Below are 26,996 nucleotides of genomic sequence, written 5' to 3'. Positions count from 1 at the left end.
CATCTAATTTCACTTCCAGTGTTATCACTTTTCATTTCTTTGCTGCCTTGTCATATTTGTTGGCTAACTCCCTCTTTTGATTATCCATTTTTGTGAAATGTTGCATGCATTTATCACTGGGAGACAAGGAGGCAACCTAAAGCTACATGCTTTTCTGTCTCTGCGTGACTTAATAGCCAGTGACCATTCACCAAGACTTTGAAAGAAGTGATACAGCTGGTTCTTGTTCATGATGCACATCTTTTATTTGCATAATGATTTGTGGAATAAAGAGCGAGCAGCAAAGTTTATGCAATAATTCAGTTAATATTGTGACAACTAAAAGTTCAGCTGTGTTGTTGCAGGTCAGGTGTTGTTTAACTACACTGTGAAAACTGATATTCATGCATCATGTGTGTTGCAACGGTGCACTGCATCTAAAAAGAAAAACTTGCATTAGTTCACAAAATAGTCAACTTTTAACCCAATTTATTTAACTACTAGGCAAGCCAAATCCTAGATCAAATAAAAACTGAAGCTTTTCTTAAAAGAATGCTAATTCTAAGACTGAATTACTTGAATCTAGAAGAATGTTCAGAGATAATGTAATAGAATTCTTCAAATTAGGATTTACAGTCCAAAGACATCGTTTTGAGAATTAGGCCCTCTCCCCTCATTTCAATAATCTTGAGGTCTGCAAAAGAGTAAAGTTCTGGACAACTATACTGTTGATTGTAAAACTTTACAATCATCAAAAGGCACAAGGCCATATGTAAATAAAATTTATTGGATAGCGGCCACTATGTTTACTGCTACAATACAGTAGCATCCATCCTATTAAATTGTTTAAATTTTGGTTTTGAATGTACTTATTTTGTACATTTTTTCATTAAGGATCACAAAGTTTACATCAACTTATATGTCTGTAGGAGTTTAAGAAATAGAAAATTAAATCAATATTGGGTATTCACAAGAATCTTCCCCTTTATAGTCCTTAAATTTGAGAAACACTGCAAGATAACACATCTATTAATCACAGATTAATCTGGTATTAGAAATTCTCAGCTGACCACCTGCCTATCTACTGTTCTTGAACAAAGCTAAAGTTATAGGACTGTCATATCAAAGAGTTCTTTACAGAATATCCAATAACTCAGCAAATTTAAACCCCAGAACATATGATCTCTAAAAATTTTAGGACCTGAAAGGATTATGTCATTAGTTTGAAGAAAAGATGACTATCAAGGTTAAAAGTCCTGCCCCCCGACCCACTCAACTGCCTATCCTGAATCAAGTCTATTGATTTGAAAAATTATATTATCTTTGAAGTCATATTTATGTTACCTTTGAAAGCTGAAAAAAATAAGGAAAAAATCTTAATTGAATATGATACCCACATTATGCTCAAATGTCATGTCAATCTTTTTGCTCAGATGTCATTTTGTCTTTTGTCAAAACTAAAAAATATATAAACTTCTTACCTTATTACAAATCTCTAAATTCTTGATGAATCTGACAAATGATGTTCTCTAAGAAAAACACCCTTCAATTCTATTCCTAAAAGAGAAAACATTTAAAGGCAAGTCAGTGTACAGAAACTACATATCTATATGCCTCATGATTTTCTTTTTTCCATTATGTCCTCATCCACATACATTAATCACAACAAATCATGATGTGAACAGCAGTGGAAAAAGTTTAATCATTGGACATTTATACTTTTTTCTCATTTTCAACTTAAGTTCTAGTCAAGGTTTTTATTGCTTAGCCCCCTTTAAAATATAGATAAATGCACATTTCTATAGATTTCAATTTTCTCATGTAGAACAGATAAGACCTCCAATTTTACTATCATTGGAAAAAACTCGTAAGATAATTTCAAGCATATCATTTATCTACTTTGCACAGATTACCTTATGCTAACTTGGAGGTACTGTCTTCTTAACATCAAACCTGATATGGAAATGATAACCATACATTTGAAAACTGGTTATGCCTTGCTTCATATGTAATGTTTCTGTTATTTGACATTTCCAGTGATCAGAAGCACTAAAACTTTCAAGGAAAAGAGGGAGAGTCATCTCTACTAAGAACTTATAAGCAGTGATAATGTGAAAAGACTCAAAAGATTACAAATTTCAGGCATTAAACAGAATGCTGACAATTAGGAACATCCTGACTGCTTGACAATGTTTTTATTTCACTCATTAAGAGGGAAAGAAGAGCTCCTGGCAAGGCCCAGCACCCCTTGCAGGCCTTCCCCAGCTGGTTGGGGTGGCCTTAGGCTTGGCTGGCTGCCCCCAATGCCTGAAAATAAAATTAAAATACAATAAAATAAGGAACAGAAGCCCAGAGCAGGGGAAAGCAGCAGGAAGGAAAGCAAGCATACTTGCCACACTGGATAAAAATCAAGCTTTTGGCAAAAAGGGCAACTGCTTGAATTTTGCTGCTGCATATTTGCACCTTTACTCTATCCTATGTCAAATACTCGTATAACTGCCTGTAAGTAATTGGACTACATTCCTTCAAAAACAGAAATTTCAACTTTTCCAAGTCAATCTGCACCTCAGGTAAAGTAATAGGGGAAGGGATACAAAATTTCTAGTCTAGTTCCAACCAGCTTCTCTTAACCCCCTCCACCTAGGGGGAATTGGGAAAGGGGAAATGAGTCCAATAAAAATATATTTCATTAAGGTAGAGTATTCTGACTATAAAGTGAACTTTCTTAAAACTCTCAAAAGGAATGTAGCACCACTTGTAGTTTATATATACACAGGCAAGAAAGAAACCACATGTACCTTAGAAAACAGAGCACTTGTTTGGATACAATGCTCTCATACTTCTAATTATCTGACTTAAGGATCAAATATCAACTCTCTTGACTTAATACATTGAAACATTTTTTTAAAAGTTTTTAATTAAAGTGTGGTTGTCAACCTCCAGGATGGTCCCCAATGATCCTCCACCTCCTGGTATTCATACCTTTGTATAGTGTCCACCTATACTGCACCAGGATTAGTCTCTGTGACCAATAAAGCAAGGCAGAAGTGATGTTTTGTCACTTTCTAGAGTAACTTTTAAAAGACAAGCTTCCATCTTGGCCTTTCTCTCTGTGATCATTCCCTCCGGGAAAGCCAACTGTCATATTATAAGGATACTCAGGCAGCCCATGGGGAGGTTCACATGGTGAGGAAGAACTGACGTCTTCAGCCAACAGCCATCAAAGAACTGAGGCTTGCCAAGTGAGACAGTTTGGAAGCTGATGTCTCTCCTCTACCTCCTCTGCCCACTGTAAGATAAAGGTTTTTTGTTCTAAACTGTCAAATTTTTGTTACATTGCAATAAATAACCCAGGTCACAAACCATATCCCAGAAGTAAAATGTACAACTTATGAATCAGTTGAAAAGTTGTGAAATCTTGGGAAAGGATCAGATTCAGAACTGTCTTCACATTTATTCACCAATAATTTCAAAACCTCAAGGCTTTCTGAAGCAAAAACAACAACAAAACAAAACAAACAAACAAAAAACCCCAGAGAACTAATAGGATGAAAAATTTAGCAAGAATGTAAGTCAGTTACTAGAAACACATTTTACTTATCAAGAAGACAAATAAATGCCCTAGTATAACTGACTAAAAAATCTGACAAAAGGATAGGTGTTCAATAAGGACAATACCAGTCCTAGAAAGCAAAAGTCTATTTACTTTCATAGGGTTGTTGAGAGAAATAGAAAGTGTTTAAAACAAAAACAAAAAAACTGTGTATGTGTATAAAACACTCAGTACAAAGCCTGACATATAACCACTTAATAAGTTTTAGCTGTTACTATTTTTTTTTTTTCAGGTGACCAATGAATGAGATCCTATACCACCAAACAGGAGAGTAGATTTCACCCAAGCCTTTATAAAATCCATTTTTACTCGACAATCCTCCACTTTCAACTCGGTACTTTTGTTCCAGGAATACTTAATACATTTAAAACAAAAGAATATACTACCTCCTCTGCATACTTTGAGTAAGTGACTTCCAAGACCCAGGAATCTTCTTCTGACATTTCCAAGAATATAATCCCTGAAAAGAGATATTTTATTTTAAATTATTTTGTCTAATGGTCAATGCCTTTTACAAACAACATCTTTAATGTAGCTTACATATCCTCATTTACATATTCAATAATCACAACGGTTCATTATGTGAACAGCAGTCAAAAAGTTTAATCACTGGATATGAAGTTATTGGAGGAAACAGATACAATCAAATGATTAAATTGGGAACTTCAACGTCACCCGTAAAATGATACAAAATACAACAAAAAAGCATGTAAAACTTACAGGCAAATGTAAAAACACATAAATACAACTCAAAATCAATGATTCCATTTATAAATGGTTGCATAATTCCCTATCCAGAAGCATACTAAAGAGTACCCAGAGCAGCGACCCACTGTGGCTTCTGTAAACTGAGTTGGTTATTTTCGTTTAGCAGGTCTACAATATTTAAGCAAATCTGTTCTGCAGCATAGCAGTTTTCTGTAACTTATCTGTAATTAGAAGAATGCTGTCAAAATAATGTGAGAGCCACATTATCTGGAAATCAATTCAGCATAAAGGAAAAAAGCCCTCTTTGGACTCTGATGCTGAACTGGCAGCAGTAAGAGTACTTTGAGCTCTATCTTAAGAAAATGAAAAATGAGTGCCTGCACCGGGGGCTCCCTGCCCAGCAGCACCCACCTCCCTCTCCAGGCTTTCAGCAGGTTACACTACCTGTGAACAACTATCTTAACAGCAGTCCATTTGCCTAGGGCTCCACTTCCATCAGTAATACCTAGCACCCACCAAACTTGCTCTTTTAATACACCTTAACGGTAACTTTAAGTCTCCATTTAAAGTTACCTTTAATGTGGTAGGAGGGCATAAGAATACCTCCCAGCTACCAATCACTGTTTATTTTAGAGATTATAAAATTGCATAAGTTTTGAGTAGTCAGCCCTAACCCTATTTTCTGTATAAGTCCTGCTTCTTTCAAATGCACAATTTTGCTGAACAGGAGGTTTTTTCAGGAATTCATATAACATTATAGCAGAAACATGTGTCTATTTGTTCATAAGGGGCTGAAAGACAAATTCATCTTAGACATTGTCTCTGCACTCAAGGAGCATCTTCTAGCAAACTGAGTCCTTAAAAAAAGGCAACCGTCACAATGATATTACTTTCACATCTACAAGAATGTGGAGAAATTGGAACCCTCATCCATCGCTAGTGGGAATGTAAAATGGTACAGCTACTTTGGAAAAAGTCTGGCATTTCCTTAAGAGGTTAAACATAAGAGTTAGCATATGACCCAACAATTCCATCCTTAGGTGTATACTCAAGAGGAATGAAAACATATGTCTACACACAAACTTGTACACTAATGTTCATAGCAGCATTATTCCTAACAGCCACTCAAAATGGAAGCAACTCAGATGTCCACCAACTGATGAATTGATAAAATAAAATGTGGTATACCCATACAATGGAATATTTTTTGGCAATAAAAAAAATGAAGTACTGATACTACGACATGAATGAACCTTAAAAATATTCCAAGTGCAAGAAGCCAGTCACAAAAGATGATACATTAGTTTCTGATTCCATTTATATGAAGTATCCAGAATAGGCAAATCTAAACAAAGATCAGTGGTTTCCAGAGGCTGGAGGAGGGAAAATATAAGTGACTACTAATGAAAATGGGACTTCTTTCTGGGGTCATGAAAATGTTCAAAAATTGATTGTGGTGATGGTTGCACAACTCATGAATATACTAAAAACCATCGAATTGTGCACTTTAAACGTATTAACTGTATGGTATTTATTTGAGTTATAGCTCAATAAAACTGTTACCAAAAAAGTAAAGCAACCAATTTTTAATTAAAAACGTATTTATTTCTATTTAGCCTCACTCAGGTCTTAATTGGTTGAGTGCTGGAACTTTCTAACAGTGTAATCAACTGATAGTGACTTAAATCCAGGTCCTACGTCTTGCACATCTTACAGCCAAGTAAGCACATCCCCCATGGACCAATCTTCCCCAAATTCATGAACTATCTTTAGGCCATGTAACTGTTAACAAAGCTACATAAGCAAAAGCTATGTTAATTTCATTCACATAGGACACAAGCATATTATAATGGAAAGCGACTGTAAATAAATAATACCTTGAGATGAATCTTTGCGGCTGGAATCTGGATAAACTAAACAAAAAGGGGGGAAAGAACGATCTTGTTTGGAAATATTGGAATCATTCTTGCCAACTAGAGAAAAATTAATGTTACAAACATTTGTTTTCTATAACGGGCCTCTAACGTCAACCAGGAAAGATGCCACTTCATATGCTATAGATCTCTACAAAGATACAAAACAGAAACTATGATCTACTTTGGCCCCATTTTGTTTCTTCTATGAAAACTGAAATCGCATACTGTAAAAATAAAGATTAACAAAGACATCGTTCTAAGATCTTCTCACTCCTGAAAGCTAACCACCATGCCCTACATCCCAACCAAACCCGTTTAGTTGCCCCTCTCTCCCGCCCCTCCTAGTACTGCTGTTGACAGTCCCCACGAGATCGTTCGCTTCCCCAGAGCCCCGAGGACCTTCTTACCTTATTTCCTTAATTCCTCCACTGCAGCAAATGATCCTGCAGAAAAGCGTTCGTTCAACTAAAAGTCGACGTATCTTCACATCAGATTCTTATTCAAGCTCCTATGAGGTCACATACCTATGGTCAACCATTCCACTAGCTTCTACATTCATTATCTCTGCATCAGGGAACTACAAAATAAAATGCAAAGAAATGACATGCCCCTCAGTAAACCATTTATTTTAGATCCAACTTAGCCCTCCATATTTCTAGGGAGCCTCATTGATCCTTCTCCCTCCTACACCTCCCATTACATCCTCCAGTCACTTTCTGAGCTCGCACCCGGAGACCCACCGGCATGCCTCTGGATTCGCCTCAACTTTGGTCCGGCCTCTCCCTTCGCATTCTCTGGCTGGGCCTCACAAGAAGCGCGATGGCACTGGATTTAACCACAGCGGAAAAAAACAAGTCTTTGACAGCTAAATCCACTAACCACCCTAGAACAGAGACGAAGGAGCGGCCAAGTGCTCGTCTTTATGCCCCTGGCCTTTCAGATTGGCTGCTGTGACACGACGCGGCCTGTGATTGGCCACGGCGTCAAGCGCAGAGCCCATGGAGAGGAAGGGTGGGAGCCGAGCGCTTTAAGAGCCCGCCTTTCCCAACAAGTAAAGGTTGCAGCCGCCGAGTCATCGGGCGGAGCTAACTTTATCGTGATTCATGCTGTCGCGGGAATACCGACGGTGGAGCTCCACGTAGCAAGAAGATGACCCGAAGTTGCTCGGCTGTGGGCTGCAGCACCCGGGACACCGTGCTGAGCCGGGAGCGAGGCCTCTCCTTCCACCAGTGCGTGAGAGCAGCCTCCGCGATAACTCCCAGCACGGCCAGGAGGGCTGTAGGCCAGGGTGGGGCGGGGCCGGGCCGTGCGTCTCCCAGACGTGACGTGACGTGACGTGGCGTGGCGTGCGTAGCGCGGGGGTAGGGAGGGGAACCGGGTCACTTGGAGAGTGGGGTTCTTGCTTCAGGTCTTGCTCTTTTTACCTCCGCGTGTCTGTCTTTTTGTCATTGCCTACCGGTGCTCGATAGCTTTTAGCGTTACTTAACGCGGTAGGCGTCGGTCGTCTTAGGAGAAGGAAAGGCAGTTTAGAATACCTGTTGAAGGCGTGAGCTTTTATTGGAGTGCGTGGCTTGCTCCAGAACATGAGTACAGATGAATTTGATACGGAACTGAACTCTGCTCTCCATCCCGGCAAAGCTAGTTTACTCCAAATTGTGGTGAAGGAAACTCTAACGTTGACTGCAAGGCGCGAAGCGAGGGGAAGGGCGGGGGCGGCTGTGTTCAAAAGGCCTTAACTCTTTGATGGCTTTTAGGGTTTTTTAAAAAGCAGTATTTGGGGTGAGGGCTGTAGGGTGCAGACTATTCTGGTGGGTTGAGGGTGAGGTAACAGGTTGGTATTTTGAGACTCTCAGTCATCAGCCTTCTGGTTCCAACCGGTGGAGTCTAGGTGCTTCTGGTCAGCAGGTAGTCACCACCCTCCACCTTGGTGGGGCAGGGGATGGATGGTGTCTTAGTTTTTGCAGAACTACTCAAAGATATCCATCGGATTGTTATGTATATCTCGTGAGGAACTGGGACTGTTTTTATCACTGAACTGTTGTTCAGGCTATCTTGCTTAACTGCTTTTCCTTTTTTTTTTTTTTTTTTTCCTGCATTCCTTCACGACCCTAATTAGTAATTGCTTGAGTCTGCTCTTTGGAACTCAAGGAAGACCAAGGAGACTAAAGGCTTTTTTTTTTGGCTAGAACCAGGAGGCACAGAGGGGTTTTACCCGGGAGGGCCGCCCAGGGACCTGCTCGGTTTCAGATTTTCATCTGTAGTGCCTGTAATGACAGTTGTCCAGTATTCTTAGCAGAGCTCTGCAAGCTTGGTCCAATTCTGGCTGTGTCTAGTCATGGCAAGAAAATTTCATTTGGCCCAAGAGTGGGGCATGTTTTCAGACCTATCTAATTTGAACCCACATCTGTGGTTCAGTCTGGTATAGGTCATTGGAATCAGTGAGAACTAGAAAAGTGGGTAGAACAGATCCTCACAGACAAAGAGAAATGTACAGTACTTTAAAAAGTGGTAGCCTAGTAAGGCAATATGAGATGTAGGGAGTTAAACCACTGACAAGGGACTTTTATGAAAAGATCAGAAAGAGCTGTAGGGGACAAGTGGTATTTGAGTTGGACCTTGAACTTTACCTAAGTGGGGGAGTGGGGTGGAGGAAGATAGCATTTAAATAGAAATAGCATGGAAAAATGTAAAGGGATGAAAAGTGAAGCTATAATGTAGAAGAGTGGAATAAGTAGCTTGAAGGCAAATTATCTAAAAAAAAATGTAACATGTGAGGTTCAGTAGTTTCAGCTATGAATGGTAGGCCTTTTGTGGTATTGCTTGTTTTAAATAGGGCTGATTCCTCCACCTAAGCTGTTTCCTAAATTGTACGCTTTCTTCTCTGGGATTTGTTTCCATCAGTTAACTCCTGTTCTTTCTTTTCTTTTTTTTTTTTTTTTTGGAAAAGCTTATTTATTTATTTAAATTGATTTATTATACCATTTTAAAGATTATTCCCTATTAAATTTATTACAAAATATTGGCTACATTCCCTGCGTTGTACAGTACATCCTTGAGCCTATCTTACACCCTGTAGTTTGTACCTCCACTCCCCTACACGTAAATTGTCCCCCTGCCTTCCTACTGGTAACCACTAGTTTTTCTCTGTATCTGTAAGTCTGCTTCTTTTTTGTTATATTCACTAGTTTGTTATATTTTTTAGATTCAACATGTAAGTGATACCATGCAATATTTGTCTTTCTCTGATTTATTTCACTTAGCATAATGCTCTCCAAGTTCCATCCATGTTGATGCAAATGACAAAATTTTGTTCTTTTTATGGTTGAGTACTATTCCACTGTGTATATATGTGTGTATGTGTGTGTGTGTGTGTGTGTATATATATATGTATATATATATATATATATATATATATATATATATATGTATGTATATATATGCCTTATCTTTATCCATTCATCTGTTCATTGGCACTTAGGTTGCTTCCATATCTTGACTATTGTAAATAATGCTGCTCTGAACCTTGGGGTGCATTTATCTTTTTGAATTAGTTTTTGTTTTTTCAGATACATACCCAGGAGTGGAATTGCTGGGTCATATGGTAGTTCTATTTTTAGTTTTCTTGAGAACTGTTCTTTTATTTTAAACTGCTCCCTCTACTGCTTCCTTATCTAAAGACACTGAGCATGCTCACAAATTCTTGAGCCTAGGTGCACCTCTACACTACCCTACCACTCTCCTTTCCTTTGTAACCAGGTTCCTTAAAACAGAAGCGTACACCTACTTCCTTAAGTCCTGTTGATTTTTCAACCTACTGTAGCCAGGTATCTGTCACCACTGTAATGAAATAGCACTGACTGAGGGTCACCGGTAATCTTGCCAAATCTAAATGAGCACTTCTAAATCCTTTTCTTGACCTCTTTTACCTTGTATGTTAATTTTTAACGTATTGACCACTTCTTGAAACTCTCACCTCCCTTGACTTTATTGACACTCTTTCCCTAGTTCTCTCCCTTTTCATTAATTTTTTCCTCAACTTTTTGCTGCCCTGTTTTTCCTGTGCCTTCTTCCTAGTTTCCTTAAATAGGTAATAACTCATTTATTGCTTTTATTTGTTTTATTTATGAAGGACCAAAGTAAGACCTGCTTAATTAAAAAAAAAGGAATGCAATAATTACAATAGCCTGCTCTGATTCCGCCAGTCTGATTTCTTCCCCATTCATTCCATTTTCTAGATTCCTGGAAATGATTTTTCTAAAAATGCACATGTTATCAGGGGCATTCCCTGAAGGAAGGATTTTAATCCCTTGAGCTCTTCAGTGCCTAAAAGACATAGGCCAAGCTCCTCTGTGAAGCCTTTCCTCATACACCTCTCTTCCAACCTGAATTACATCCACTCCATACTTCTGTTATTGTACATGTTGGCAGAATTAAACACAAGTCTGTGTGTGAATGGGAAGGAATCGTCTGTCTTCTGAGATCTGGGAAGTTGTGAGGAAGGCAGGAAAGAATAGACAGAAAAAAGAGAATACCATGGTGTTAGTGCTGGCGACAAGGTAGTATTTTTGAAGTAAAGGCTCAGCAAAAAGGTAGTATGAGAAGGAGAGAATTAGTCAACTTGTCATTGTCTGAAGCCACCATCTTCAAACTATTTGATTGTGGAGCTCTTTCCATAAAAAATTTTGAGTACATTCCTTTGATATAAGCATAATGATTTATAATAATTTATAAATTCATATATGATGTGATGTACTGATCAATATTATGAAACACAAAAAATAGAAGATGGGGCAAAAATTACAAAAATAAATTCTAATAATTTCTTCTACTCTCAGTAGATGGGTGTAGATTACTGTGGTGGCCATTGACCCGAAGGCTGGACCCAAAGCTTATCCAAATGCGTGCAAGACCCTTTGTGATCTGACCTCTAGTTACTTACCCAGGCCATCTGTAACCACTCCCAGCTACCTCTGTATTCTCCTTTCAACCCTCTCAAGCCTCCAAATTAACCTATTTTTCAATGCTTTATCAGCCAAGAAGATCCAAGTAGTTGTTTTTTATCTCTGTTTCTGCATCTGCTTGAAGTGGCCCCTCTCTGCATGGCAAACTCTATTGACACTTCAGCTCTGGCTCAGATTATTATGTCCTCTGAAACCTTCCCCAGCGCCATCACCAGAGCTGTGAAAGAAGCAGCAAGGACATAAGCAAGAGGCTCTGGTTGAAAAGCCTGAATCAAAATGACTCAGAGGTGTGGAAACTGTTATTATGAGAATATTGGTGCTCTCTCAAATGCATAAATGGCAAAATGCAAAGTGAGACTGGCAAGATAGATGTTAAAGTGACCCTTTGGTTCATTTCTCTTTTTGTTGATGTAGAGATTAAGAAACTTACTTCATAACCAAAGAAATATACATATGATCATTTGGAAGCATTTTTGCCTGAATTGTAATGAATTCTATTTTTAAAACTTTTATTTATGAATCATTTTAAACACAGTAGCAGCCAGAAGAGACTTAAGTTATGGATATAGTTAAAGCCTTGACCCTCAATCCTTGCTCTCTCTCCCCAGAGGTACCTATCATAGAAGAGGTTTTGTTAGCTGCTTTTCTGGAAAATATTTGATGTGTAGGGAGACAAAGGGAAATTCCTGCCAGTAGTGTGAAAAAGGCGTGGTCAACAGAAGGAAGAAAATGAATTCTGTTCTACAGTGTAAACCAATTCATTATTGTGTATATGAGATGATGTTTCGGTTATTTCTTCTACCAGAGGTGGCTTGAGACTAGAGAAACATGAATTCCAATTTCAATTGATTATTTCCTGGTGGCTATACTTGGCTCTGATTTTGCTTTCATCTTTTGTAAAAGTTGAAGACCTGTCTTGCAGAGTATTTTAAGACTAAAACTAAGCCTTTGAAACATATATATAGCGCAAGGTAAATGCTTGAAAAGTAGTATCAATTGTTACTACCAATTTAATGTTGTACAGAACTCAAACTAGTTAGTCACACTGGTTAGACTACAGTATTTACCAATCCTTTCTGCATCATTTTACAATTGGAAATATTTGTTTAATACGTGGGGGCAAACCTACAAAGCTGTATGGGATGGCTTGATGTGACTACCTCAAGGGCTCTAGGCAGCCCAGGCCACCCTGTGGGCTTAAGGGGGTTGATAGTAGTACCCTGCTGGCATTGCTGCTGGGAAGCTTTGCATCAGAGAATCAGGCTAGTAATGTAATTTGGTGGACTAGCCAACTTTTGCTGGCTCCTTGAATGGTTAGAGACCACACCCAATCTGGAAACATGGTCTCACAAACACGTGCCATCAGTTATGAAAAGAAAAGCCAGTGAAAAGAAAGAGATGTGTCTCATCTTTGTTGGAAAAATAATTCCCTGTACATCCTCTCTTGGTCAATTAGCATCATCCTCCTGGAACAATTAAAGTCCCCAAAGTGGAATTAGTTGTTCCTAAGAAAGAACAAACTTTGGATACTACTTTACCATTTACGAAGTGCATTTGAATACATATATATCCTCATGTACTCTTACTACAGCCCTGGAGGAGGCTTCAGATTGAGAGATGTGTCTAATACCACGTGGCTGATAAAAAGAAAATGAAGCCTAAATACAGGTTTTCCAATTCAGTGTTCCTTCTCGCAGTGGTTGAGAGAGTATCTCAGAATTATGTTTTATTATATGGCGTATTATTTATTTCCTTAACAATTAGCTGAGAAAATTAAAATTTCCACCAGTTTCAGTTCCTAAGAACTATGTGCTTTAAAGCTTAACCTAAAATATATAAAAGTCATATAGCTTCCTAGAGATCTGTCTTCAAGATAAAGAAGAGTGCAGAAAGAATAGTTCTGTGATTTTCATTATATTAGTTTCACGAGTTATTTTCCTCACCCATTTCTAAATATAATAGTTTGGCTGAGATTGGCATAGAGAAATGCAGAGTAATTTTTATATTCCAGGCTAGCGAAAAGTGGTGCCTTTCAGAAGAAAGTAGGAAAATTGAGTATAGACAATGTACTTGTTTTCTACTGCAAAGTAACACATTTTCTTAAAATTTAGTGGAAACATCTATTTTCTCACAGAATTTCTGAGGGTCAGGAATTCAGAGGGTAAGGAATTTGGGAGTAGGTTAGCTGGGTGTTATGGGGTGTCTCATAAGATTGCAGTCAAAATGTCAGCCGAGACTGCAGTCATCTGAAGGCTTGACTGACACTGAAGGATCTACTTTGAGAAAGGCTCTCTCACATGGCCTTTGGCTGGAGGCCTCACTTTCTTGCCCAGTGGACTCCCCATAGGGCTGCTGATAGCATGGCAGGTACTTCCCCCATTCAACACAGAGAACTAGGACAAAGCCTCAGTGCTCTTTCTGACCTAATTTTATTGCCCTCTGTCACTTCTGCTTTTTTAATATTCCTTAGAAGCAAATCACTAACTCCAGCCCACACTTGAGGGGAAGGAAATTGGGCTTCACCCCTTGAAAGGAGGTGTAATAAAGAATTTGTGGACATAGTTAAAATTGCCACAGGAAAGGAAGGACACACAAATTTAAGCAGATTCTGTTAAGGCTGTGAGGGCAGAATGTGGTAGGGTATTTCATGTGAGAATTGTCCACATACAAATGGACGAGGTAACTTAGATATTGAACTCTTGGATTCCAAAAATCAATGAACTTTGAAAAATGAAATCAGATGAAGTGAATTAAACTTAAACTAACCAGACTTAATGTTTATATAAAGAAGCTAAATAATAAATGGGTTTATGTAATAAATACTGTAGTATTACTATAATATCTTCATGTTAATGGAACTTTAATATGATTGCTATAGATTTCCAACTGATACCATACAGCGCTCAAAATGGATCAGGGCTGTTAATCGTATGGACCCCAGAAGCAAAAAGATTTGGATCCCAGGACCAGGTGCTATGCTATGTTCCAAACATTTTCAAGAAAGTGACTTTGAGTCATATGGCATAAGAAGAAAGCTGAAAAAAGGAACTGTGCCTTCTGTTTCTCTATACAAGGTACTTAAATCCAGGTGTAAACAAAACTAAATTTTGTAGAGCCTTTAAAAATCAAGACAGTTCACATTATAGCTAGAATTTGCAGAAATAAAAACTTAGATCGTAAAATAAATTTAATAGTAAACTTTAAATGCTTAGAAAATTAGTTTAAAAATAACATATGTAATATTAGTAATTGTGCTTTGGAGCTTTTTAAAAAATAAGATGTATGAATGCAAATCGTATGTCTAGATACACATAAAGGTTACTAAGCTGATCACACACTCAAGTAGTGAGTATCAGCAGCCTTAGAATTCAAGCTTTTGTTTAAGTATGAGGTAGTTTTCATAATACTTTGAAGTTATCTACCCTTTTTTTTGAGTCTCCCTCCAAAATGTTAATTGGTCTTGACCAAAAACATAACCTAATTATTAGCACTGATACAGAAAGAGGTATAGGAAAATAGAAGTCTTTCTATGAGTCAGTCACCGGTATTGGTGTTACAGTCTTATGTTTCTTTTGATTGTTTTTATTTTGTCCTTTTACCCCTTAGCCACACGCTTGTAGGTGACTCAGTCACTGTCTGCGGTCTGCAAATAGTCATCCACCTGTTCTATCTTGACACTACCCAAACCTTCCTCTTATTCACTGGAGTCTCCTTATTTCGGTATTGTTTTATCTCATTCCTGCTTTCCTAAGAATATAGTTAGTGTCAAATCCAAACTCATAGGTTCAAAGAGCTTTCTATTAATTGATTTGTGCATCTCTAAGTAATCTGAATTCCCTTTTCCAACCACATATACTTACCCACTGTATATATGGAAAATCAACTTGCTTTCATGCTTTTGTGTAAAATCAATGTTACTGTTTATTGAGAGACCTACAGTGATCTAGGTGTTGCAGTAGGTGATTTACATAAATTATCTTACTGTATTCTCAGATCTGTATTATCCTTCACGTTTTGTAAATGAGATGGGGGATTGTAGAGGTTAAATAATAACTAACAAGTAAGGGAGCTGGGAGTCTTAATTCCAAAGCTCATGCTCTGTCCTATGCCTTCCTTTCTGCACAAATAACTTCCCTTCCCCTCCATTAACTACTTAAAACTCCCATGAAACCTTCTCAAATTATCACCACCTTTCCCTAGTTACTTTAATCATTTCAGAAACTTTCAGCATTGCATTACTCTTTCAGTATAGAAGCAAAACAAAATACCCTGTTTACACTGTCCTAGAAACCATACATTAAAGTCCGAGAATATAACCTCTTCTTTCATAACTAACTCTTCACGGCAACCAGGTGAGTGGTTTGTATTCAGTGGTATTTTTATAGATAATCATTGTGTGATAATTTCTAAAGTAACCTTCATTTTCTATTTGTCATAGGTTCTCCAAGGTGTACACCTTAAAGGTAAAGCAAGACAGAAAATCCTAAAACAGCCACTTCCTGATGATTCTCAAGAAGGTGCTACTGAGGACCATAACTACAGTTTAAAGAGACCTTTGACTATAGGAGCAGAAAAGCTGGCCGAGGTGCAACAGATGCTACAAGTGTCCAAAAAAAGACTCGCTTCTGCAAAAAACTACAGGATGATCAAGAAGAGAAAGGGTTTACGATTAATTGATGCACTTGTAGAAGAGAAACTGCTTTCAGAAGAAACGGAGTATCTGCTACGAGCACAATTTTCAGGTATGTTCCCCAATGACCTGTAATATTTACAACAAAGCTCTTAATTTTTCTGAAATGTCATTAAGTATTTATTTTGCTGTTGCCTATGAAAATATGCTATTAGCTGAGAAGTGAAAAGTCTCAGTGGCATAAGCAGGAAGAATGAAAAGTCATCACCAAAACCCTTTTATGGCTTTCCATTTTCAAAAGTAAAATATTTATTATAGGAGAAGCAAAGAAGTGTATAAATAATAAAAATAACATATAATTCTGCTGCCCAAAGATGAGATCATATACCATATAGTATACTTTTCACTTTTTATAATCTCACTTACCCATGCTACTGCAAATTCTTTCTAAACAATTTTAACTGCTATGTAATTTATCAGTAAAGTCTTTCTGCAGTGAGTTGAACTAGATAATCTGCAAAATTACTTTGACCTTGAAAATTATATAAGTCTCCAAATTTTCCCACAATACTCTCTGTAGAGTATATGTATGTCCACTGAAAGATTACCTAGTCTTCTTTGTGCACCAGGATATTTGAAGAGGGGGCAGATAAGCATTGCCAACTTACTTTTTGATGATAGCATCAGAGATTTTGTATTTAAAAATTCTGGTAAAAAAAGAAGCATGTCTTGTGTCTGGAAAAGAGTAGGTATCTCCAAAGGAGGGAATATTTTGTGTTTTCCCAAGAGAAGAATACATGTAATAAATAGGAGTCCACTCCAGGAACAAAAGGTTTTTGTTTTCTCTCAATAGTGGAAAAGATTGTTCATTCTGAATAGTACCCTATCCCCAGAAATGTTTCTTGTGTCTTATTTTCACTCTCAGGTAGATGGTAACCAGGGAACAAAATAAAACAGATAAATGTCCTCATAATCCAGAGCCTTAATTTTATGCGGTTATTTCATTTTCTTCTCTGTTCCTCTAAAAATCTCCACTCAGGCTGTCGATGAATAGTAAAACATCGTGATTCAAGTTGAAACATTTTTCTCCTTCTTTCTAGTGAAAAGATCCAAGATGAACAGGATAACTCGATCAACAGGCTCCATGGTTGGATATTATCCTCTGAACAAACTCGGTTAAAATGTGATTGTGTTTGAATTTTGGCGCCTTATGCATTATGTCCAAATGCTATGATCGATACCTGAAAATGTTACTGTACACATTTTTCATCACAAAGAATAAATTTATTTTAACAGATTTTAAGTGGGAGTTGTATAACTGGAGAGAAACAGCCGAGTACTCCACAGAAATGAAGCAGTTTGCATGCACCCTCTACTTGTGCAGTAGCAAAGTCTATGATTATGTAAGAAAGATTCTTAAGCTGCCTCATTCTTCCATCCTCAGAACGTAAGTGAATTACCTTTTAGATGTTAAATAAAACAAATATTTTGCACTTTCATTACATTTTATACATTAATGCTGTTAGTATTCATACTTTCCTTTAGTCCGCTCTCTCTTTTTAAAAACTTCTACATGGTATTTGCACATTATCACAGTCAGTATTTTACCAGCAAAATGAAGATGTGTAGGCTGACAAAATTTTTTGCATCTTTCAGATGTTAGAGACACTCTGAGTGATAAAATCTGAATCTTGAAATACTGGAATTTCTCATACGCTTTAGTAGTTTTAATATGTGGAGAATCTAAAATAGTTTGAGACTGATGCCATAGGTTTGAGGCAAAGATCAAAAATCTGAATTTTTTTGTAAGCGCTTTAGTTGATGCCAGTACGGGTTGTCCAGACACAAGATTATGATAAATAATTTTTTAGGATTTGTGGTCAGAGTACACAGATGTGTGAAGCAAACAACACCGTGACTTTATAGTAGTCTCTTATAAATTTAATACTCAGTTTTTACTGTTTTTTTATCACTGATTTTACAGACTCCATTTCATTTTTATTTATTTGGCTTAAATGGCAGAAATAGATTGTCTAGGGTACTGGAAGCTAGAAGCTGCAAAACAACAAGTTGTCAGGGTTAGTTCCTTCTGAGGGCTGTGAGGTAGGGGGGGCTGTTCCATGCCTCTCTTCTCAGCTTGTAGATGGTGGTCTTCTCCTTGTGTTTCTTCACATTGTCTTCCATTATCCATGGGTGTTTCTATGTCCAAATTTTCTTTTTATGAGGACAATAATCATATTGGATTGGGATTCGCCCTTATGACCTCATTTAAACATGATTACCTCTGTAAAAACCCTTTCTCCAAATAAGATCTACTCTGAGGTACTGGTGATTAGGACTACGACATATGTTTTTTTGAGGGGCACGATTCAACCCATAGCAGTCACTTTCTTGTTGCATAAGCCTCCCCTTACCCGTAGTCTAAAGCCTAACCCCTTCCCGTGGTTTACTGAGCCTCTGTGATGTGGTGCCTGCCGGGCTCTGCAGCGCCTCTCTTGCCTCCCTCCCTGCCCTCTGGAGGGCTCGTATTCCATGTTCCAACTGTAAGGCATTTCTTACTTCTTCTCTTAGGAACTTACTATCCCATCTGCCTGAAATGCCCATTCTCCCTTTTAGTCCTGGAGATTGGTCCTCACCCTTGAGGTTCAGATTCGCTATCACGTCCTTTCTTAAGCCTGGCCCGCCATTCTTCCGATCCTGGGTTGCACAAACACAGTACGGAACTGAATCTTAGTACTGACGACACTGTCTTCCCCGCTAGCCTGTGAGCTGCCCAAGTATGAGGACTGCTTCTGGTTCTTTGTTACACCTCCTGCCCTGGCGTGGTGCCTGGAACACAGTGGTCTCTTGATAAATATTTATGGAATGAAAGAATGCCTGGATGGTCATTTAGAATTTTGAACAGATGTCAGGTAGAAGTGCAGTGGACCTCAGGTCGCTGTCTAAAGAGCAGCACGTCATGTAATTCACTGTAGCTGGGGCAGAGACCAGCCAGGAAATGCAGGAGTCTTCTCTCCTGGAAGGTACCTCTTAGTTTCTTATTGCTTCAGCTTTGAAACGGACTCATAGGGGCTCTGAGCTAGAGAAACTCTTAGATATCATGTAGTCCAACCCCCTCATTGTAAAGAAGGGGAAAGTTGAGGCTTGGTGAGAGGAAGGACCTTAATTATCGTGAGGTTTTTCTTTTTTCCATTTTGGGGGAAATGTCTTTTTTTTAATTGAGATGTAATTGACACATAACATGATTATTAGTTTCAGGTGCACAACAATTATGTATTCAATATTTGTATATATTGCAAAATGATCACCAGGGTAATTCTAGTTAACAGCCATCACATACATAGTTATAATTTTTTTCTTGTCATGAGAACTTTTAAGATTGACTCTCTTATAGCAACAAATATATATAACAGTATTATTAACTGTAGTCACCATGCTGTACTACTAAAAAAAAAAGAATGAGAATTTCCCTTTACACATACTATTAAAATAATACTACTAATAAAAATTTAGAAATGAGAGAAAAAGAAGGAAAATTAATTAATTGTTCCTCTATATTATATATAAACAGTTATTATTGACACACAAGGAATTTTCTTCCAGTCTTTTTTCTGTGCTTAGATTTACTAGTTTTTTACATAGTTTTGATCTTGAATAGCTGCGTAATGTCAGGCATTCATACCCTGCTTCATTTGGGCATTCTTTAACTAGCAGACATTTACATTGTTCTTATTTTTTTATTCTAAGTGCTATTCCATACACTGAGATGAACATTTGTGTGTAGGCTTATTCACTCTCTTTCATAATGTGATTTTTACCATGTAGGCTAGATATTACACTTATTTATAAATGTCTACTTTCTAGTAAGCGGGAGACATTTTTATAGATACTGTGTTGCCATCTCCTCCTCCTATACCTTTTTTAGTCAGGTCCTCTCCTTTGCACTGATTTTAAAGCATTACTTACTGATTTTACACTACGGTTTACGTGAAACATTCCATATAACTTCCTATCTTTGTTTTCCCCCTATGGTTTTCTTCATTTCCTATAGTTCTGAATCAACTCTGGATTAAATCTTCCCTGGCCATTCCAGCTCACACTGGTGTTTTTTTCTCTCACCTCATTCTGCATTTTGTAACCTTTGCCATGTCATTATTTCGGTTTGCAATTTTAGTACTCAAAGAGTTGCTTATTTCTTTGAGCGCTTTGTCTGAAACTGAAGTACCTTGTTGAATGCGATAGTAATACATGCTTGCTATAAAACATTGAAATAATATGTAGGTATATAAATACCAGACAGTGAAAAATATTTATAATACTTCCATTCCTCTAATCTCACAATGTAACCACTGTTAGTGGTTTGGTGTATATTCTCCCAGACTTCAAAAAAATTGTCTATCAACAAAATTTTGTTTTAATAGTCAGCTATTCCAATTAGTTTTTTACATAGTTATGACATATTATTCCAATATATTAGAAGTACGCAGATTTCATCCTAAAAAATCTGGATGGTCAAATATATTCGTATTTGATTACATCTCCATTCATTTCCCTCATTTAAAAAGTTGTATCTATTTTTAACACATCTCTGCTTAAGTATTAGTTCTCTTTAATCATATTGAATATTCATTTATTCAATAAACATTTATTGATCAGGAGCAGCCTGTGAGGCAGGAGGAAAACCAGGAGATTTCGATGGCCTGAAAGCTAAGTGTAGAAAGCATTTCAAGGAGACAGTGCTCCACTGTGTCAGTGCTGCTGGGATGTGGGGTGGTAAGAAGAGAACTGACCGCTGGATTTTGCAAGATGGAGAGGCCATTGATGACCTTGATCTATAGATATGTCCCTGAAATATTAACAGTGATTTTTACTTTCTTTTTTGCACTTTTCTGTATTGTTTTATTTATTTATTTTTTAAACGAATGTGTCATTTTTTACAATCAGGGAAAAAGTTTTTTCATTTTGAATGGTAGAGGGGAAGGCTGGTTTAAGAGAGAAATCAGTTGCTTCCCTACAACTTTAACTCACAAACTTAGTTTAGGTATTTTACTCTGTTACCAACACTTTGAAAAAAAAAAAAAAGAAATCAACTAGTCCACATATCTATCTGCCTAACGTTCAGAACATTACTCTAATAGTTGTGGACATTAAGATACTGTTTAGATTTCCATTTAAAAATCAAACTTACCAGAACATAAGCTTTTTTAAAAACATTAAAAAAAATATTTAAACTAGAACTTTTATTAGAAGCATTAAGTAGTTTCATTACATACTGCACATGTAACACGGTGTCTTTGGTGTCTTTGAGAATCCTAGTGCAAAAGAAGTAAAAATTAAAACTTGGTGACACACTTGAAAAGGGTTTTCAACATAGTAGTGGGCTGCAGCACACTGATGGAGGCCCCCTATACTGTTTTCTCATTGTCTTATTATTTTGCACTATTTTTAAGTATAAATAACTGATTAATACTTTTGTATCCTAAATAAATTATTAGCTACTTATAGTCAGAGTATGTCTTTTGGATCCTATAATGGTGTTTTTCAAACCTCTTAGTACATCTTGAAATCAATTTTAGTGGGTCATAGTTGGCATTACTTTTTATATACACATATTTATACACACACATATATTTGTGTGTAGCATCAAGTAAGGGTAAATTCTGTTTATGAAACTTCTAGATTGCAGCAAAATATTTGAAAAGCCCTGTCCTGAAATAATTATGGAAGTATGTTAAAATTTCAATTAAATAGAGTTTGGCTGTCCAGGAAGAAACTTTGGCAACCTAGAATACAGCCCCCAAATCAGAAATTTAACTTAAAAATGTCATTTGAGTTACAAAAGCAAACTTCACTTACGATGAACACCTCAGTCTACCTCAGAATCCATTTAGTCTTATTTGAGAGAATTATTAAACCTAGCTGTTCCCTTTCCCAATCTACAACAAATTAGAAAGAGTATATTAGAACTAAGTGAAAAGAACTCTGTCTGTTAGTGACAGACACCAACAGTAATAGGAAAGAATAACCAGCAGTCTGGGAAGGTCAGAGCTGCTATAAAAGAACTCCTAAGATAAGTGTAGGTGCTTTGGATAGGAGCAGACCGATGCAGACACCTATTTGCCCCAAAGGGCATAATTCTGATACTGTAAGGGGCAGTGAGGAAGGCACTGAACTAGGATATCAGGAAAGCTGACTTTCACATTCATGCAAGACCAGCAGCATAATATGGGCCAAGTGGCTTAACCTCTCCCTCCATCCCAGTTTCCTAATCTGTAAAATGGAGTAGATGTACTAGACGTTCTTGAAGTCTCGTTCCCCTTCAACAGTGTTCTCATTTCAGTGAATTTACAGGTAAGGCTGGATTATGATCTAAATCATAAATACATCATTTTGAACAAACTGGGCAACTGACTTGTATACTTCTTTTAAGGAGTGAGTAAGAAATTAAAATTATTTTGTGGTATGTTTGCGTCTTAAAATACTACGTTTCTGAGTTTCTCTATTATCTGACTATTTCATGGTAACTATATGAATGTGCTTGAGAATATCTGTAGAATTTGGCTACTTATACTTGGCTTTATTTCTACAGGAATTGGAGGCCACTTTAGGACCATTTAAGGCATTTTCCCTTTTTGTTTTGGTTTTTGTTTTGCATTTTCCCTTTTTGAATTTCTTCACTTGTGTTTTATATTTTTCATTTTTTACATTTTCTAGATGGTTGTCCAAATGCAAACCTGGTCCTGGTTTCAACAGTAGCATTTTTTCTTTTCTTCAACGGAAAGTAGAGGATGGAGACCAGCGATATCAGTATTGCTCACTGATAATAAAAGGTGTCTCTCTCAAGCAGCAGCTTCAGTGGGACCCCAGCAGTCACCACTTGCAAGGGTTCATGGACTTCGGTCTTGGCAGACTTGACGCTGACGAAACGCCACTTGCCTCAGAAACTGTTTTGCTCATGGCAGTGGGTATTTCTGGTCCTTGGAGAACACCTCTTGGCTATTTTTTCATAAACAGGGCGTCTGGATATTTGCACGCTCAGTTGCTTCGCCTGACGATTGGCAAACTGAGTGACATCGGGATCACAGTTCTGGCTGTCACGTCTGATGCTACAGCTCACAGTGTTCAGATGGCAAAAGCGTTGGGGATACATATTGATGGAGACAACATGAAGTGTACCTTCCAGCATCCTTCATCTTCTAGTCAACAGATTGCCTACTTCTTTGATTCTTGCCACTTGCTTAGATTAATAAGGAATGCATTTCAGAATTTTCAGAGTGTCCACTTTCTTAACGGCACAGCACACTGGCAGCACCTTGTGGAGTTAGTAGCACTAGAGGAACAGGAATTACCGAATCTGGAGAGAATCCCAAGAAAACTTGCAAATTTGAAAAACCACATACTGAAATTGAATTGTGCTGCCCAGCTCTTCAGTGAGAGCGTGGCGGGCGCACTGGAATGTTTGCTGTCTCTAGGTCTGCCTCCTTTTCAGAACTGTACTGGGACCATCCATTTCTTACGCTTAATTAACAATTTGTTTGACATTTTTAATAGTAGGAACTATTATGGAAAGGGATTTAGAGGACCTCTCTTACCTGAAACTTTTAATAAAATTAACCATGTGTTAATTGAAGCCAAGACTATTTTTGTTACATTAGCTGACACTAGCAATAATCAAATAATTAAAGGTAAGCGAAAATTGGGATTCCTGGGATTTTTGCTTAATGCTGAGAGTTTAAAATGGCTCTACCAAAATTATGTTTCCCCCAAAATCATGCCTTTTCCATATCTTCTGACTTACAAATTCAGTCAAGATCATCTGGAATTATTCCTAAAGTTGCTGAGACAGGTATCAGTAACCGTTTCTAACCTTACCTGCATGGCATTCCAGAAAGCTTACCATAATGTGGAGACCAGATACAGATTACAAGATGAAGTTTTTCTAAGTGAAGTAAGCATCCTTGACATTTCAATTGCTCGAAGGACAGACTTGGCCCTTTGGACAGTTCAGCGTCAGTACGGTGTCAGCATTGTAAAGACTCTTTTTGACAAAGAGGATATTTGCTGCGACTGGTCTGACTGTTTGCTAAGTGAGGCATTACTAGACCTGTCAGATCATAGGCGAAATCTAACCTGTTGTGCTAGTTACATTGCAGATAAATTATCAACTCTTTTAACATGTGAGGACTGCATCAGTGCACTCTATACATCGGATCTCAAAACCTCTAAAATTGGATCACTGTTATGTGTTAAAAAGGAGAATGGTGTGCATTTCCCTTCAGAAAGTTTATGCCGAGTCGTAAATATTTGTGAGCGAGTTGTAAGAACCCATTCAAGAATGGCAGTGTATGAATTATTACCTCCTCAACAGAGGGAATTTTATCTTCAACAGAAAATATTACATGAGCTTTCTGGGCATATTTATCTTTTTGTAGATTTAAATGAGCATCTCTTTGATGGAGAAGTATGTGCCATCAATCACTTTGTAAAGTTACTAAAGGATATAATAATCTGTTTCTTAAAGATGAGAGCTAATGATCTAGCTCAGCCCCCTTTAAAACACAATTCAGAAAAGACTGAAATGAAAACTTTGTCAAGGAAACACTGGTCATCTTTACCAAATGATAAATGTTCAAGTTTTGCTAATAGCAGTAAATTCAGGCATTTGCTAAGTAACCATTCAAATGAAGGGCCTAAAATAAATTAAAAATTTTTATTAGAAATAAGTAGTCAACATTTATTTTAATGTTCAACTTACCATATTTTACAAATTGACCATTCTGCACAGTGGACAAGTTTGCAGTTCTGATTTACTGGAATATCTATTATGCACATTATCACATCTGCTTGGACTTCGGTAAGACTTGCAGCGTTTCAGTTACCCAAAATGTAGAAAGCAGTAAGTCAGTAGGAACAGACCAGCCAACGGGTGCTGTCTTTGAATTTACTACTATATGACTGAGTAATTTGACAGGACATACTTTAAAAATGAGAGAATGACAACGAGGAGCCACCAAAACATTGAGTCCTTTTATAAAAACTACCTAAAAGAGCATTTGTTCACAGCTCTTAAGAATATTAACAGGATACCTATCAAACCTTGAACATAATCCTTAGTTACACATGAAAATCAGGATACGATTTGAAAATTAGACTGAATTAAACATCAAACACCACAAAAATCCACTTGCTGGGGTACCCTGAAATGGAAATAATTATGCTTTATCAGGCAGAAGGTAAACACGTGAGCCATGAGGTGGTTTTGTGCTGCAACTGAGCTGGGGAATGTTGGGGACTTCATAGGTGATACCATTTTCACAATCCATTGTCCCTGGACTTCAAGGTACCACTTTTGAATGATAGAATGGATACTTTCTAACTCCTATTGGAGGAACCCAGTGCTCATCAGAGAATGAGAAGACTTTACTTCAACTTCTGAAGTCCACTTGTGTTTGCAGGGAGGCTAAAATAATGAAACATACTTTGAATGTTGAATAATGGCATTTCGTAACATGTGATTAATACAATTGGAAAAAATGATCAGTTGAGACAATGAGTATGAAAAAGTTTGTCTTAATTACATAATGAATTTTTTCAGAAATTTAGCAGAAGCTTAAATAATCGGAAGATGGAGACTAATACCGAGGACAATTTTCTTCGTTCTCTCACACCCAGATTTGAAAAGATAAATAGAAAACCATGTAGGTATATGAACTTTCACAAATTGGAGTATTTTAATGGATAAAAGAATTAACAGCATGTTATTCACCTGTGTATGTAAAAATCTACTTACTGTTACTGCGTGAATGTTCATAAAGTATAGTTAAGATGGAAACTTAGAGTTGTAAAAGATTAATGATAGCTAAAAGTTGAGTTTTATTAATTGAAATTCTTCTTAAATAGGATATTTTGATGTATTTTTGCTTGTTCTACCTCAAAGGCTTAAGTTTTGAAGTGTAACCAGAGCTGTACTCTTCTACATTTTATATAAGGGATATTGCTGAGAAGTTTAAATAGTGTGGTTTTAGTTTTGTTTGCAACAGAATGAGTTCAGATGCACCAGGATAAATCTTAAAGGAAGCCTGTTCATAAATCACCACCTTTGACTTACTGCTTATATAAATCCAAGTTTTATACTTGATCTTTACTTAAACCTAGATTCATATCTGTAGTGTCTTATGTTCTTTGCTGTTACATTTGACTAATGTACTATATATTCTATAATTTGTTAAAATAGTGTTTTGCATTATTTAAGTGCTGGATAAATTGGACAAACATTGAAGACAAGAATCTTCCCATCACTGCCATTAGCACAGTTAATTGCTCTTGTCCTAATGAAAGTATTCCAAGTCTGATGTGAGATTTATTTGATATGATGATATGACAGTGAAATTTTTAAAATAAATTATTTGTTCATATTTAATTAGGGTGATTTAGTTTACAACTTCTACCCAGCACCCTTGTTCTTTATTTCCTCTGGAGAAAACAAACATTTCTTTCAGAAATTTATCCTTCCTACTTTCAGCAAATAGTGCTGGAATAGCCAGATGTGCACATGCAAAGGTATTAACTCGAAATGGAACAAAGACTTCAATGTAAGAGGTAAAACTGTAGAACTCAGAATAAAAGAGAGTAAATCTTTGAAACTTGGATTAGGCAATAGTTTCTTAGATATGACACCAAGAGCATAAGGCACACAAAATAAATTGCATTTCATCAAAATTAAAAACTTGTGCTTCTACCATCGTGGAAGTGAAACAACCTGTAGAAAATTTTTGCAAATCATGTATCTGATAAAGGCCTTGTATCCAGAATATATAGAGAACTCCTATAACTCAATAACAAAGGAAAATAATCCAGTTTTTAAAATGGATTAAAAAATTATGAACAGACATTGTTCAAAGGAAATATACAAATGGCCTATAAATACATGAATATGTACTCAACATCATTAGCCGTCTGGGAAATGCAAATCAAAACCACGAGATACGCTTCACACCCACCAGGATGGCTATAATAAAAAAAGACATAATAAGTGTTGGCAAGAATGTGAAGTTGGAACCCTCATACAGTGTTGGTGGGAATGCACATACTTTGGAAAACAGCGTGGCAGTCCTTCAAAAGGTTAAACATAGAATTACCATATGACTCAGCAATTCTCTTGAAAGGGCATATACCCAAATGAAATGTGC

General features: G+C 37.1%; 1 protein-coding gene and 1 long non-coding RNA gene across 7 annotated transcripts; one reads left to right on the top strand and one right to left on the bottom strand.

Annotated features, from left to right (window-relative positions):
- Nucleotides 1–220: 220 nt before the first annotated feature.
- LOC106730336 lies at nt 221–7,269 on the bottom strand. 2 transcript variants are annotated; one of them, XR_001366794.2, is made up of 6 exons: nt 6,957–7,269; nt 6,624–6,793; nt 6,178–6,213; nt 3,979–4,052; nt 1,461–1,536; nt 221–416 (listed from the first exon to the last, which is right to left on the bottom strand). It is a non-coding gene; the product is annotated as an uncharacterized LOC106730336 (long non-coding RNA). The 2 variants fall into 2 exon arrangements; XR_001366795.2 differs by lacking the exon at nt 6,178–6,213.
- THAP9 (THAP domain containing 9) lies at nt 7,248–26,695 on the top strand. 5 transcript variants are annotated; one of them, XM_032456637.1, is made up of 6 exons: nt 14,113–14,251; nt 14,784–14,897; nt 15,465–15,529; nt 15,616–15,919; nt 17,104–17,254; nt 22,522–26,695. In XM_032456637.1, the coding sequence occupies exons 4-6, from the start codon at nt 15,772–15,774 to the stop codon at nt 24,509–24,511; spliced, it is 2,289 nt and encodes a 762-aa protein (XP_032312528.1). In that variant the 5' UTR covers nt 14,113–14,251; nt 14,784–14,897; nt 15,465–15,529; nt 15,616–15,771; the 3' UTR covers nt 24,512–26,695. The 5 variants fall into 5 exon arrangements, with proteins under 5 accessions (XP_006190401.1, XP_032312518.1, XP_014419526.1 ...); XM_006190339.3 differs by lacking the exons at nt 14,784–14,897; nt 15,465–15,529 and adding an exon at nt 7,248–7,445 and having other exon boundaries at nt 14,056–14,251; XM_014564040.2 differs by lacking the exons at nt 14,784–14,897; nt 15,465–15,529 and adding an exon at nt 9,828–11,464 and having other exon boundaries at nt 14,056–14,251.
- The last annotated feature ends 301 nt before the right edge of the window (nt 26,696–26,996 follow it).

The sequence above is a fragment of the Camelus ferus genome, chromosome 2 (assembly GCF_009834535.1).
Source record: "Camelus ferus isolate YT-003-E chromosome 2, BCGSAC_Cfer_1.0, whole genome shotgun sequence".
NCBI classification, from domain to species: domain Eukaryota; kingdom Metazoa; phylum Chordata; class Mammalia; order Artiodactyla; family Camelidae; genus Camelus; species Camelus ferus.
The sequence above is the reverse complement of the archived record's forward strand: the minus strand, read 5'-3'. Positions and strand labels throughout refer to the sequence as shown.

Excerpts from the sequence above, each read along its gene's own strand:
- THAP9 (XM_006190339.3), top strand. The coding sequence starts at position 7,366 with ATGACCCGAAGTTGCTCGGCTGTGGGCTGCAGCACCCGGGACACCGTG. Across the intron at positions 14,252-15,615 it reads CTTCTGTTTCTCTATACAAG|GTTCTCCAAGGTGTACACCT; the intron begins GTACTTAAATCC and ends TATTTGTCATAG. Across the intron at positions 15,920-17,103 it reads GCTACGAGCACAATTTTCAG|ATTTTAAGTGGGAGTTGTAT; the intron begins GTATGTTCCCCA and ends TTATTTTAACAG.